At 42.0% G+C, this 14049-nt stretch overlaps 1 protein-coding gene across 7 annotated transcripts in view; it reads right to left on the bottom strand.

Annotated features, from left to right (window-relative positions):
- Window positions 1-14049, bottom strand: part of ZNF462 (zinc finger protein 462) — a 142539-nt gene that overhangs the window by 53172 nt on the left and 75318 nt on the right. For 6 of the 7 annotated variants that reach the window (XR_005020329.1, XM_036855780.1, XM_036855777.1 and 3 more), the window contains exon 7: window positions 12342-12533. Coding sequence is in view for 6 of the 7 variants with exons in the window: in XM_036855780.1 (XP_036711675.1) it covers window positions 12342-12533 (192 nt within the window). In the remaining variant the exon portion in view is untranslated. Of the gene's footprint in view, window positions 1-12161; window positions 12262-12341; window positions 12534-14049 lie in introns of all 7 variants that reach the window. The other variant, XM_036855783.1, reaches the window with a different exon arrangement.

Raw genomic sequence — 14049 nt, 5'->3', positions numbered from 1 at the left:
AAGGCAGAACTGTAGTGAAAAGTACTGGGATAGAGGCACATAATAATGAAGCCACTGAAAAAAAATGAAGAGAAAAAAAATTCTATCCTGTATTTTAACATTGAACTTAATCATTTTTTAGACAATTGTTTTTTTCCAGTCTTTCATTATATAGGTAACATAACCAAGATGCAAAACTACACGGTAAATGTATCAGCAAAAATGGTCTTATTTTACTGTTAACAATATATAGAATTTACTGATTTTAATGTGTTAGTTGGGAAGTTTACTTACACTTTACTGCCTGCCTTTAATTGAGTTATGACAATTGTTCCTTCTAACAGACGTGCTGGTGGCATTATTCTTGTTTGCATTCAAGTTAGATGTGGATTTCTTCATCTTTCCTTCTCTGTATTCCTAACTAAAAACTTACCCATGGGCAACATTTTAAAATACTGTTAAATCAGAGTAACAGGAAAATCACAACTCACAAGTACAATATAATAATTTGTGATACCACAGCTATTAACTCTCTAGCTCCTCATTCCATTTATTCACTGTTAGCTTTGGGACAGACAAGGTAAACACTGCAGCTATCTGCAACTTCTACCACCTTGGTTGTGACCCCATGCCTGTCTCTTTCACTCAAGAAAGTACCTTGGAATACTTATAAGTAAACTGATGTTATAGAGGGATAAATCTGAATAAGCTCAAATTTATTTTTAAAAATAAATTGATAATTTCAAAAAGATACATGCACCCCTATGTTCATAGCAGCACTATTCACAATAGCCAAGATATGGAAGCAACCTAAATGTCCATCAACAGATGAATGGATAAAGAAGATGCGGTATATTTATACAATGGAATACTACTCAGCCATAAAAAGAATGAAATAATGCCATTTGCAGCAACATGGATGCAACTAGAGATTATCAAACTAAGTGAAGTAAGTCAGAAAGAGAAAGACAAATACCAAATCACTTATATGTGGAAGCTAAAATATGACACAGGGACCTCCCTGGCAGTCCAGTGGTTAAAACTCTGTGCTTCCAATGCAGGAACGCAGGTTCGATCCCCGGTTGGGGAACTAATATCCCACGTGCCGCGCACAGTGTGGCCAAAAAGTACAAAAAAAAAAAAAATTAAATTTAAAAAACAAAAAAAATAAAATAAAATACAACACAAATGAACTTATCTACGAAATAGAAACAGATTCACAGACATAGAGAACAGACTTGTGGTTGCCAAGGGGCAGGGGGTTGGGGGAGGGACGGAGTGGGAGGTGGGGGTCAGCAGATGTAAGCTGTTATATACAGAACGGATAAACAAGGTCCTACTGCGCAGCAAAGGGAACTATATTCAATATCCTGTGATAAACCATAGTGGAAAAGAATATAAAAAAAGAATGTGTAAGAATGTGTATCTATCCATAAGTGAATCACTCTGCTGTACAGCAGAAATTAATGCAGCCTTGTAAATCAACCATACTTCAATATAAAAAAAAAAAAGTAAATCAGATTTGTGGTTAATAAAGATAACCTTGAAAACAGATTGGGAAAGCTTGAGATTAGAGCCAGGAAGACCGGTGGAAATCAGAGGAAGTGCAAGGTGAGGGTTATTCAGGGTTGGGGTCTGGCAGGTTGGAAACCAGAGAAGGACAAAGGAGGCAGAGACACGAGCATGTAGGAGAAAGCCCCTTTGAAATGGCTAAGCCTAGGATCTGGGTTGGCTAGACAAGGGATCGGTAGTGGTCAGAGAGAATTTACGGGTTTGAGATGCTGGAAGTAGAGTGGCTATGGTGAGTCCAGCCACAGATGAAGGGTGGTGGAACACAGTCAGGAAGACGGTGAATCTCTCCAGCTGAAGAAACCAAACATTCACTGAGTCATGACCACTGAGTCTAGTATACTGAAATTCCAGAGCACGATGGTCATGGCTGGGGTAAAAAGGCAGGCTGTGAGCCTGGCACTGAGTTCACTGAGGAAGCTGAAGGAACATTCCAGAAGATAAGAAGGAAATAAGCAGAGAGCAGACACTTGAAAAGTGAAGGAAACAAAAATGTTCTCAACAGGTAGCAGCAAGTAAGGACTGCACTCACTCTTCTTCTTGGCTGCTTGGAGGAAAGGGATTAGTCACTTTGGTCGCGGAGAGTTGAGAGGGAGATGGCATTGCCATGGGGGGTGGTGGGGGTGGGTGGGCAAAGCTAGTTAACTGGAGGAGAGAGGTGTGACCAAGGAAACATGCAGCATCATGGTGCACACAGCACAATTCCACTGGCTTTTTCCAAACATCGTGTGACACAGCTGAGCTCGCAGTCACTAAAATTCCCAGGCTTTTTCACACATAAACTACTGTTTTGTCTGTCTGTTTTCCTCGTGTGTGGTTGATTCTGCCGCCCTAATTCACATCAAGAAATATTTATTGAATGGCCTGCCAAGTGCTAAGACTCTGAAATAGTCCTTGACCTCAGAGAGCACACAGTTTAGCTGTGGAGACAGATACGATAACCGACAATTATAAGAATATTTGGCAAGTCTAGTAATGGAAGTGAATACAAAGGTCAGAAGCTACCCAACATGTTTTATATTTATTCCCTAACAAAATCTCATTTTCAGCTCATTACTCTGAACAGTCTAGACAGTCTGTAATCTTGATTTTGTCATTTAACTATGGACCATTTGCCAGTATTTCAAATGTATTAAGTCTTAAGCAGTAGGAAGAGAGACTTTACTTAAGTAATTTTTTAGAAGGTGAATAAGCCTTTAAAGTGAAATAAACGAGTGAAATTTTGATTGGCGAAACCTCAAAGGCCTTATATAATTCTGAGACTCCCATCTTAAACACATATATCACATTCACACAAAAATTCTTGAAGCCTTCAAGTACTCAATGTTTATGATTTGAAGGGGAATCATTTTTGTTGGTTTGTTTTGAGATATGGACCCTCACATTTTAAAACGATGGTGAGTCAAATAGTGATAGAATCTTCCAAGTAAAGACAAAAACATGAAAAAAAAAGTAGTTTGTATATTGTGGTCCCAGTTTTGGAAAAAAATTAAAATAACAAAACAGAGCCTGTTTGTATATGCAAAGAAGAAACATCTAGATGATTCTACAGCAGATTGTTACTAAATTCTTTTGGGTGCAGAGAGGCTGGCATTATGGGTGACCCTCACATTTTATGTTATGTACTACCATAAAGCTGTTCTTTAATCCTAAGTAGGTATTACTCTTGTCATCAGGAGGAAAAATCTATGCAGACATCTTCAAAAGGGATAACTACCTCCCATGACTAGTTTTAATGCACATTCATTCTTGAAGACTTACAGGTATCAGCATCAGGCACCCATAGCTCCAAAGTACCCTCCCACTTCCAAAGGGGACAGGGACCTCGCTGCTGGTCTTCCTTGTTTAGCCCAGCTTCTTAACAATGAAAAGACCTCTTCCTGGTGCTAATTACCCCTACAGTTTGGTTCTACCTCCCCTCATCTCGCCAATTATCCTCCCAATAACTTCCCTACACACGCTCCACTCTAGCCAGACTGGTCTTCTTGCTGTCCCAGGATCCCTTCTTTAAGTTTGGTCACTTCTGATACTCCTCCCACCTGGAATAGACTTCAATCTGCCCATAAAAAAATCCTACTCGCCCTTCAAGGCCCAGCCTGAGTCCCACCTCTTCCAAGAAGCCCTCCAGGACTCATCAATTCCTTCTCTTCTCCATGGCTGCAGCCAATAAAATCCAAATGCAAATTTCTCATTTGTTATATTCTGCTCTTCTAACTAACTCTATGTATGTATTAACTTAAGCTCTAAATATCAATCAACAATAAAATTCGGCTTTATTTTCCTTTGGAAGATTCCAGGGCCCCCAGACATGTAAGAATAGGTTTTATCTTCTCCACTCTGGCTCATTTATGGATGTGTGTTTCTGCTGCGACTCTCTGATGAAATGGCACAAAGGTTAAGGGCATAAGCTTTGGGTTCAGACACGGTCCACCACATATATGTTTTATGACTTTGGGAGTCATCATTTCAGTCTCAAGTTTCCTTCTCTATAAAATGAGACTATTAATAATTTGTAACTCTGATTCATCAGACATATTAAATCTGATGGCAAATTTAAGGCAGTCAGCCGAAGTAAATAAAAATTATGATTAATTTTACCACTTCAGAATTAAACCAAGAGACGACAGCCAGAAACCTTATAATAAACCAGAATGGATGACTTTCAAACTGGTCATGGGGAAAAAAATAACTAGGAGTGCTAAAAATCAAGGACTACAGGAAAGGTTGAGAAGGTCATCCTGTGTTGCTCGATGGGGCGATCACGGCAGCTTTCGTGGAGGGCTCACAGCACATGAACGTAAAAGATGACATAGGAGGTGGCTTCCATGAGGCAGGTAAGAATATTTTGTGTCCCCGAGGAAGCTGGAGAGCCTAGCCCTGGCATGACTTCTCCAAGAGCAGCGTACAGGTAAATAAAACCTTAGCTGGGCCCTGTACTCTTAGCCAAACACCTCTTTTGGGTTGACCCTGATGACTCTGAAACTACTTACAAAACAGAGGAGCCCTCTGGCAGGAACACGTCCCTTCCTGGGCATAAACAGCAAGGGACTGACTTCAGTAAAAGGCAAGCAGATCCAACTTACCCGAACCTTTCATGTCAGTTTGGCCAGTCTTTATCTTGCCGTTTTTGTTTAAGTACCACCACTGGAATTTTTCTATAGGATATTATTTAGGATTATGAATGAATTAAGAAAATGCGTACATCATTTGGACATGCTGGGCCACACCATCAAAACTCATATAATTTATTTTAAAAAATAAATAATAGTTGCTTCAAGAAGGTTATTTCTGGCAACTTCTCATCTCGGCTCTTAAAAACAATTCTTTTTCACATGCCCATCTTGCCCGGGACATATCCTCTGCTCCAGCAAAGCTGCCCCAGGATATCTACCTCTGAATCACAGCTCACACACACTAGTCCTCCCAAATCCAATACCCTTCCCTCTGCTTGTATAAAATCCTCTAGTGCAGAACAGTATTTGGAAGAGAGGAGAGGACCTATGAATCAGAAGAAGCCTCAAAAGAGTTTAAGGGATTTTATATTCAATAAAATTGCATTAAAATATCTAGCTTTGGTTCCAGGGGAAAAAAAATCAAGGTGGGCAATGATAAGATAAAAAAAAAAAAATTTTCCTTTCGAAAAAGACCCGAGATAATTTTAGATGATTTGACTAACAATTGAATATATTTTCTGCCAAAGAATAAAGTAAATTTCTTCTTCCTTTTAGATACTTCCCACAACTGAGGTTCTGGAGGACTTTAAGGTAATCTCCAACCAAAAAATGCAAAAGTCAGCTGTGGAATTATGAAGCAAATTCTGGTGTTGCTAGGAACTAGCTCTGAATGAGTTGGGTAGTATATGCTTGTATTTCTGAGGAACAAATGTTTTTCTTGGCATGGGAAGAGGGAGATGGGTGAGTTGACTGAGTTCCCAGGACATGGAAAGCTTATATTTGAAATGTTTTTCAATCCTTGGCACATGAAACTGTGGCGAATTCAGAAAGTCACAAAAATCTCAGGCAGGTGGGTTTCTTGGGAAGGGTCTATCACATGATATTCAACTTCAGGGTGGTGATAATTTCGGAGGCTCCCTATTTGCTGATGAGGGCAAGGTCTATAATTTAACCGCTGAAGACTTTTGGATGTCTAATAGAAGATGCGGAATCATCTGTACCACTTTGCGCCACTGGAGTTACAGGCTTCTTAAGTCTTTATAGTAGAAATGCCACTCTTCATAAATAAGCACTAAAATAAACTCTAGATCAGATTTTAATGTAGAAATTCTGAAGTCAAAAAAGGGAAGGTTAGTATTCTCTGGACAGATAATTTTGAGACCAGCAGAACCTATTAAAAAATAACAGCCAAGGGCTTCCCTGGTGGCGCAGTGGTTAAGAATCCTCCTGCCAATGCAGGGGACACGGGTTCGAGCCCTGGTCCGGGAAGATCCCACATGCCGCGGAGCAACTAAGCTCGCGGGCCACAACTACTGAAGCCTGTGCGCCTAGAGCCCGTGCTCTGCAACAAGAGAAGCCACCGCAATGAAAAGCCCATGCAGTGCAACGAAGAGTAGCCCCCGCTCGCCGCAACCAGAGAAAGCCTGCACACAGCAACAAAGACCCAACGCAGCCAAAAATAAATAAATTTAAAATAAATAAAAAAAAAAAATGACGGCTAAGCCACTGAAATTATGCCTTGTACCCCACGTGCTATAAACGACGTAGATCTTTGTATTTCACAATTATTCACTCAGGAGTCATTTTTAAAGAAACCACTCTTCTTTCTTTCACCCCAAGAGAAATCTGACGGCAACTGGAACCTGTGTGGAAGGGTCTGATGCCCCAGCAACTAATTGGATCCTCTTAAAGGTTGAATTTTATGTCTGACCTATTTAGAAATCTGAAAAGCTTCTCTTCAAAAAGCAGGCATCTCAGATCTTAATTTTTAAGTGTCAAGTATTGCTGCAGTCAAGGTTAAACGAACTGATAGTTTGGCGCCAGACTCAATACAATTCTTAGAGAAGATTTTCTTTCAAGCATAAGTGTAATTCACACACTAACAGTTTTAAAGCTCTACTTAATGCCCTACATTTCATATATGAAACAAAGAATATATTTAGGTCAAGTTATATTTTAAGTGACATCTAGAAATAGTCTATATGTTAAATATAAAGGTGTATAATGACATTTATTAAAGACAGGATTAATTTCATGGGTATTGCTGTAATTTTTTCCACCACTCATCTATGGCAGGGTTCAGCAACATACAACCCATGGGCCAAATCCAGCCTCCCCTGCTTTTGCACATAAAGTTTTATTGGAACACAGCCATGTCCATCTGTTTACATATTGTCTATGGCTGCTTTCACATTACAGTGGCACTGTTGAGTGGTTCTACCAGAGACTCTATGGGCACCAAGCTGAAAGTATTTTCGATCTGGCCCTTTACAGAAAAAGTTTGCCAATCCTTGATTTATGGCTTGTAGAAATTAACCACTACAAGTCTCCTCTAACCCATATATTATGTTAAAAGGCGGGTGGGCAAAACTTTCAGGGAGAGTAAAAGATTTTTACTAATCTATGAGTTTTGTTGGTCAGTTTCACTCTATAGCTTCTCTGAACTGGATTTAACAGCAACCAAACACGTGTTATGTTTTTTGACATAGACGCAGAGAACAAGCTAGTCCATTCCAGGGTCAAACGATTATGTGCGCTTGCTCCAAGGCGCTCTGCTACCAGGTAACCACACTGCTAATGCCCATCTCCCCAGCGCCACCACACTTCCTGTCTCCTCCTGAGTACTGGAAAGGCTTACACCCTGGCTCAAACTTCAGTTCCCCACTTCTACAGAAGGTCTCGTTATCCAGGGAACAATGATAAAGTTGAAAACACTCTTTGTCAAGGAAGATCATTTCCTCTTGGCAGACTGATGTGTCAGAAAGCTTCTCTTAGAGCAATCCCTAAGGTTTCATCTTTGGATCGTCTGTCTTTTGAACTTGCCTCTTAAATGGAAATGAAATAAACTTACCGTTGTACAGCTTGGTTCTGTGGAGTTAGTCAGACATGCTAGGAGACTCGGTACAATTAACTGAATTGAAAACTGTGATGCATCCAAGAAATCGTTGGTCAGTTAAAAGAAGTCAGTATTTAATAAGCATCTACCTAACTATTCCCATTGGAAAATTAGGGGACAGAACCAAAAGCATATCCACAAGTACAAATGAACACCAAGAAGATCATCAATCGACGAGAAATCAGAGTAGGGCTGGGGCTGGTAAATGTCAGTCTTTAGAAGAAGTTAAAGTCAGAGACTGGTAGACAGAAGCAGACAAGGAAGAAATCCTTCCAAGCTCCCAGCAGAGCTTCTTCAGATGCATGGAAGTGGAAATGAAGGCGGAAGATGCTGGGGACAGCAAGTACAGAGATGGTTGGAAACATAAGTATTTGTTGGAGAGACCACTCAGGATGGAGAATGTGTGACTGAGTGGTGAACTCTGAATGCAATGCAGAGGACTTGGATTTTGACATGAGAAGTGCCTGTGGTTTTTTGATGAGAGATGCCTTGATAAAAATAGTGCTTATCAAATATTATTCTAGAGTTTAGAACCAAGAAGCCAAATGAAAGGTTGTAACAGAAAATCCTTCTCTTAAAAAAAAAAAAAAATCACAAAGCTCCTTACATTTTTCTACCAATTCATACTAGCAAAGACTTCTCTGTTGGGTGGACTACAATGAGATCTATCTTACAAGGGGAAGGATTTCATGACCAAAAGTTCTTGGTGTTTTCCCTAGGCTGCCATTAGGGCACAGACTAAAAAACTATCTAATTCTCACACACCTTACTTATTTTGCACCTGGTCTTAGTGTCCGATTTTTGTTTTAAGCGTACCACACTAGCTACTTCCTAAAGCAGGCCATTCTGTACAGCACAACTGGACAGAGAGAAGAAATAAAATCAGCTATTCTTTAGGGGAAATTCGAGGGAGGAAAAAGATGGAACGAATGTCACCAGTGGCCTGACTTCTTACAAAGGATAGAACTGAATTTTAAGTTACATATCCACTGCCCAGGCATTGTGGAGCTACTCAGGCCTAAACAAATCTCATAATGAAACTACACTGCTCTAGTTTCTTTCTTGTTTTATAGATGTATGTATATGTGTGTTTTCCTGTACTGAGAGCACGGATTCGGAAAAAGCCTGAAAAACCCCAGTCCTCTATTTTATATGGCAGAAAGAACCCAGTAAACACAAACACAGCAGAGCACTTCCCCTTGTTGACAACCTTATGATTTCCCCTTGATGCACTGTTTAGAACAGCAATTACGTGTCATTTCCCATTCTCTTATACACAGAATCAGCACTGCTTTTCTTTCCAACCGCCAATCATGAAGAACATATAGAGGATCCACGTGCTGGTGAGACATGTCAAGACTGACAGCCCAGAGCCTAAGAGCTCTGTTTACGTCCAGAACAGGTGTGCGGCCAGGCAGTGGGGGCGAAATCACCCCTCCACCTTCTCGCATCTGCCTTCCCAGCCTCCCTCCCTTCTAGGGCTCCCCTCTGCACTGGGAGGGAGAGCAGCTAGGGAAGAACCTTCCTGCTCAGCCCGTTTCCTTCTGCCGGAGAAGACCGGCTCGCCCTCAAGACTGCAAGCATCTGACCACTGCAAACAGCAGCGAGCACGTCCAGTCATTTTATCCACATCCCTCACTAGGGGATCAGAAAGCCAAGGACACACTGGTGATTTCCCTGGTTTTATGGATCTCCACTCCCCCCCCCGCCCCCAGGCCTGCAACACATTCTTGGTTCTTGTGTTCAGAGCGCCCTGGCATCTGCAGTGTGGGAAACCTTCACTGAGAGCCAATGGCCCTACAGCTTCCCCCTATTAAAATGTGCAACTGGATTTCACATGCGTGTTTCAAACACCATTCAAGGCGTGATTTACAGGCTACTGTCTAGCCCCACAGCTGTTTTTTCGTCCCCCAGATGTAGCCACTTCTAGGAATCCACCACTCAGCTCTCTAGCAGACAGCCTTCCCATTTTCAACCTCTTCCATCATTCTTGGGCATCCAAAACCTTGCAACACCTACATCAGAAGGATTCAAGAAAATATCTTTTGAACGGACACACTATTCATTTTTCTTTCCACGTTATCCATTCATGAGAACAGCCCATTTGATGCCTTCTTTCTGTTTACCCCACCTTAAACCTTTGGGTGTATCTCACCCAAATTAAACAAATCACCGTTGACCCCACGGATCCAGGTTATTTATATACATTAAAAACAGCACAGGTCCAATGAGTTCTGCGTAGGCCTCACTAAAGAGTTGCCACCCAGAGCTCTCACATTCATTATGTTCTTTCTTTAGAAGAAGAAAGAAAAACACTTTTATATGTTGCCAAATTATCTCCCTGTGGCTGAACAGACTACCAGTGTTATGCAGAGAGTTACTCAATATCATTATCATCATGTTTCTGCGACCACCGTCTTCCCAAGTTCCTAACCTAGTCTAGCTTCCAAGAACCTGAAATCAGCCCCAAAAAGGTTAGGCTTCAGGCTTAGTGCTGTGGTTAGTTCAATACCATGCTGATAATATCCTCTAAACATTTGATTTTAAGCTGCTGGGTGGCCAGAATGGCACTGTATCCACTTATGATTCTTCTGTGCATTGCACACATCCTGGCAGAAAGTACAGACTCAGGAAGTTGACTGAACTCTTTTTCAGCCTACACAGAGGAAGGCAAGCCATGCAGTGAGCAGTCTGCGGGATTCCCTTGTCCTGAAACTAAGACCCACCTTCCAAGGAGGGGGAGGACAAAGGAAAAAGAAGGTACAACATGGAGAGAAATGTCCCAGGAAAAGCCTTTGCTGGGAATGGTGTTTGGATGTATCAATCTCACCCAAATGGTTCCACAAGTGTAGCTTCCATTTCAGATGAAAGCAATTCATTGACAATCACGTGAAACAAGACCTTACATTTTACATCAAATTCTATTTTGCCTTTTGTTGCAATATACCAATCTCTTACAATGAACAGAATCTCAAGGTGCAACGGGGACATCTTCTGTGGCCTTTCACATGTGCTCCCCCCACCTCCTCCCCACCCCTCACTCTGAGACTCTAAGTTTTCCTGGAAAACAACAACGAACACAGGCTAAACTGCCACACAACAGCTGAGGAGACAGCGCGCTCACTTCATTACATGCCACCGTCGTAACAACAAGCCTTCATTGTTAAACAGAAGTCCTTCAAGACAGGAATACCGGCAAGGAGTTACTGTGTCTAACCTGGTGTTTACTGATTTGCAAAGGAAAGGCCACCAAGTTCTACAGCTCAGCAACGACAGCTTTTAATCCCAGGACTTACCTTTTCTTTTCCTCCCAGTTGTCTTCGCCCAGACCTTGTGAATGAAGATTCCTCATTTACTCTTTTGCTATTTGGATAACCAGCCCACATGGACATGTTGGGCAGTCAGATCTTCAGGTTACCTGAGGATTCTATCTTTTTAACCCCTTACATTAAAAATAACCCCAAATTCATACTTGTCATAAATGGTCTCCAAAGCCAAAACTGCAATCAAAGGACGTAAATCACTGAATAACATGACCATTTATTAAATATCTACACGTGTCAGGAGTTGTGTTAGGCATTTCACACATGTACCTTTTCTCATTAATCTCTCAAGGCCATGATGAGGAAGGTATTATCCAATTTGTCATGTGAGTCTAGGAAGCTAAGATTGCCCAGGAAAACACAACTGGCATTGAGAGAAGTAAGATTCAAAGCCAAGCCTTTGTTCCCTGAACTTTCTTGCCAGCCCACTAAGCTCCTCTCAAGGACCTAGTAGCAGACCTTGGGAAACAGCCCATTCCCTGACCTGGGAAGTATTCAGGCTAGGGGGTAGATAACGGGTTACCAGAGATGCTGCAGAAGGGATTCAAGCACGAGAGGCTCACGGAAGAGAGCAGCTCTCAGGTCTTCCACATCACTAAGAATCTCCAGACTCCCTCCTCTCCTAAGCACAAGATTCTGCGGTCATCTGAGGTGAGCTGAGTAATCAACACCCTTCTGTTTCTTGGGCGGATCAAAACAACAAACCATCCTTTGCTCGCTCTGCCATACCCGCCATCTCTCGCTCTCATCCTCTCTCTCCTACAGCTTTGGTTACACTGCCAGTGAGGAGACCCCTTCCAGGGCTTCCCTGATTTAGTCTGAAGCTTCCAAAAGTGGGCAGTTACACCCTCCTTCCAAATGACGCTTCCTCGACATCCTTCAGCCATAACAGAAATCACGACGTGACCCCTAAATTATCTTGTGACCCCATCAGACACATGCCCCCACCCATTCACCCATTCCAGTCCCACTCTGAATTCTGCCCTTAACTTACACATCTGGCACCCCGAACACTTCACAGCACACATATTTTTTAGGACAAGACAGGATATCAATAAGTAAAAAAGTCAATGAAGAAATAAATCTGCCTGGTATCCATCCTCCTTGCTCACAACCACAGCGGAAGAATCCAACACGAACCCATCACACACGTGCTCTTTCCACAAGCAGCGGGCACACCAGTGCAGAGGCGTCTGGCCTCAGCACCAAACAGATGCTCACCGAGTTCACTTCACCCTCCAACTCCAATGTCTATACTGTTCCAACCTTTTCACGTTTCTTCCTTCACTTGAACCGCCACGTTTTCGTGTCAGATTTTCCTCTAGAAAGAAGGATGGGCCGTTAACCCCAGCCCACCTCCCCCCACCCATGATTGATGCCGGCTCGGAAGCCCGGTTTTACCATTGGAATCTTCCACTTCTTCGGCCGGGGTGGCTTTTTGGGAGGAGTGGTGGGCGTGCGAGGAGAGGAGACTGACAATCCTCGGCCTGGGGAGGGTCAGGGCTTTTCCGTGGACCTTGAGGGAGTGTTCCTTCAGCTGGCTGATGGTCATGGTGGAAAAGGAGCACCAAGAACACTTGTAGGCATGCTCACCTGGAGGGAGACGGTCGGCAGCAGAGGAGAAGGAGGGGAGAGGGGACGAGGCGGGTGGAAGACAGAACAACAGGGTCAGTTAGCTCCAGAGAGCCCGTCTCAAGCTGCACGGTCTGAGAACCCTCCCAGACCAACCCCCTGCCCACTCCCACGACCACAGGGCTCCTGGAGGATGGGAACTCTTCTACAAGCTCCGTAATCAAGTGAGCTGGTCCCTTTCCATCTCATGCTTTGCTTACAGGGATGAGCCTACGGTAGATTCCCCAGCAGAGAGTGAAACCAAATGTCTAGGTAGCTCCCTCAGCAAAGGCTTCCCATCTCTCTCCCTCCCTCTATGTACTAGAAATGATGATGTCAGTTTTCATTCCAGCCTTTACTTCATCCACAGAAAATAATACACTTCGTTCTTATTCCAAGGGTCGATTGGTGGCTTTCCGAGCACGAAGTCACTCAGTGCAAACTACTGTGCTATCCTCATAATTTACTTCCTGGCTGACTCTAGGCCTCCTGGATTCCACACATCCTACCTGTGGGGTTTTTTGGGACCAGTTCACAAACCTCAGCACAAAACTCCATTTCCCTATCTGATCAATAGTACAGAAATGGGTGAAAGTCACTTCTTTAACCAAGAGAGGTGTGTGTGTATATATAAACATGTGTGTCTGCATTTAGCTCCAATATTTTCCAATATAAAGGACATTTAAGTAAAAATAAGTATTTTTAATTAATTTTTATTGGAGTACAGTCGATTTACACTGTTGTGTTAGTTTCTGCTGTACAGCAAAGTGAGTCAGTTATACATATACATGTATACACTCTTTTTTAGATGCTTTTCCCATATAGGCCATTACCGAGTAGTGAGTAGAGTTCCCTGTACGATACCTATACAGTAGGTTCTTATTAGTTGTCTATTTTATACATAGTAGTGTGTATATTTCAATCCCAATCTCCCAATTTATCCCTCCCTCCCCCTCCCGCCCCCTTGGTAACCATAAGTTTGTTTTCTACAAAGTATTTTCCTTTTAATTGTTTTTATACCACTGAAATACAGCACAGATCACTATGATCAAATTAAATGAGAGTATGATTTATCTTTGCCCTAAGTCTGCTTTTACATGAATTGCAACTTAAGAAGCAAGGGTGTGAAATGGGCATCCTTATGTCGCTGGACAGACAAACACTGGTACAATCAACTCGGAAAGCAATTTTGCTTTTTATAACAATAAGCTTAGAAAGCTTATGCCTGCAACTCAATCATTCCACTTCTGAGAATTTATATTAAGGAAATACCCTTTAATACTTAGAAATCTCTGTTTAGAAATATACATTATTTATGCTTGAAAAAGGGATGAAACAACCTAAATTTCCAACCATAGGGAAATGATTAAGTAAATGTGGGTATATCTTCTTGATAAATTACTATTCATTAAAATAAATTCTTAAAGAGTTGGCAATTCATAGAAAACTAAAATACTGAAACTCAGAAAAATAAATAGAAAAGCATAATACATTTTAG

This window comes from Balaenoptera musculus, chromosome 6 (genome assembly GCF_009873245.2).
Source record: "Balaenoptera musculus isolate JJ_BM4_2016_0621 chromosome 6, mBalMus1.pri.v3, whole genome shotgun sequence".
Lineage (NCBI taxonomy): Eukaryota > Metazoa > Chordata > Mammalia > Artiodactyla > Balaenopteridae > Balaenoptera > Balaenoptera musculus.
This window is presented reverse-complemented; position numbering and strand designations above follow the sequence as displayed.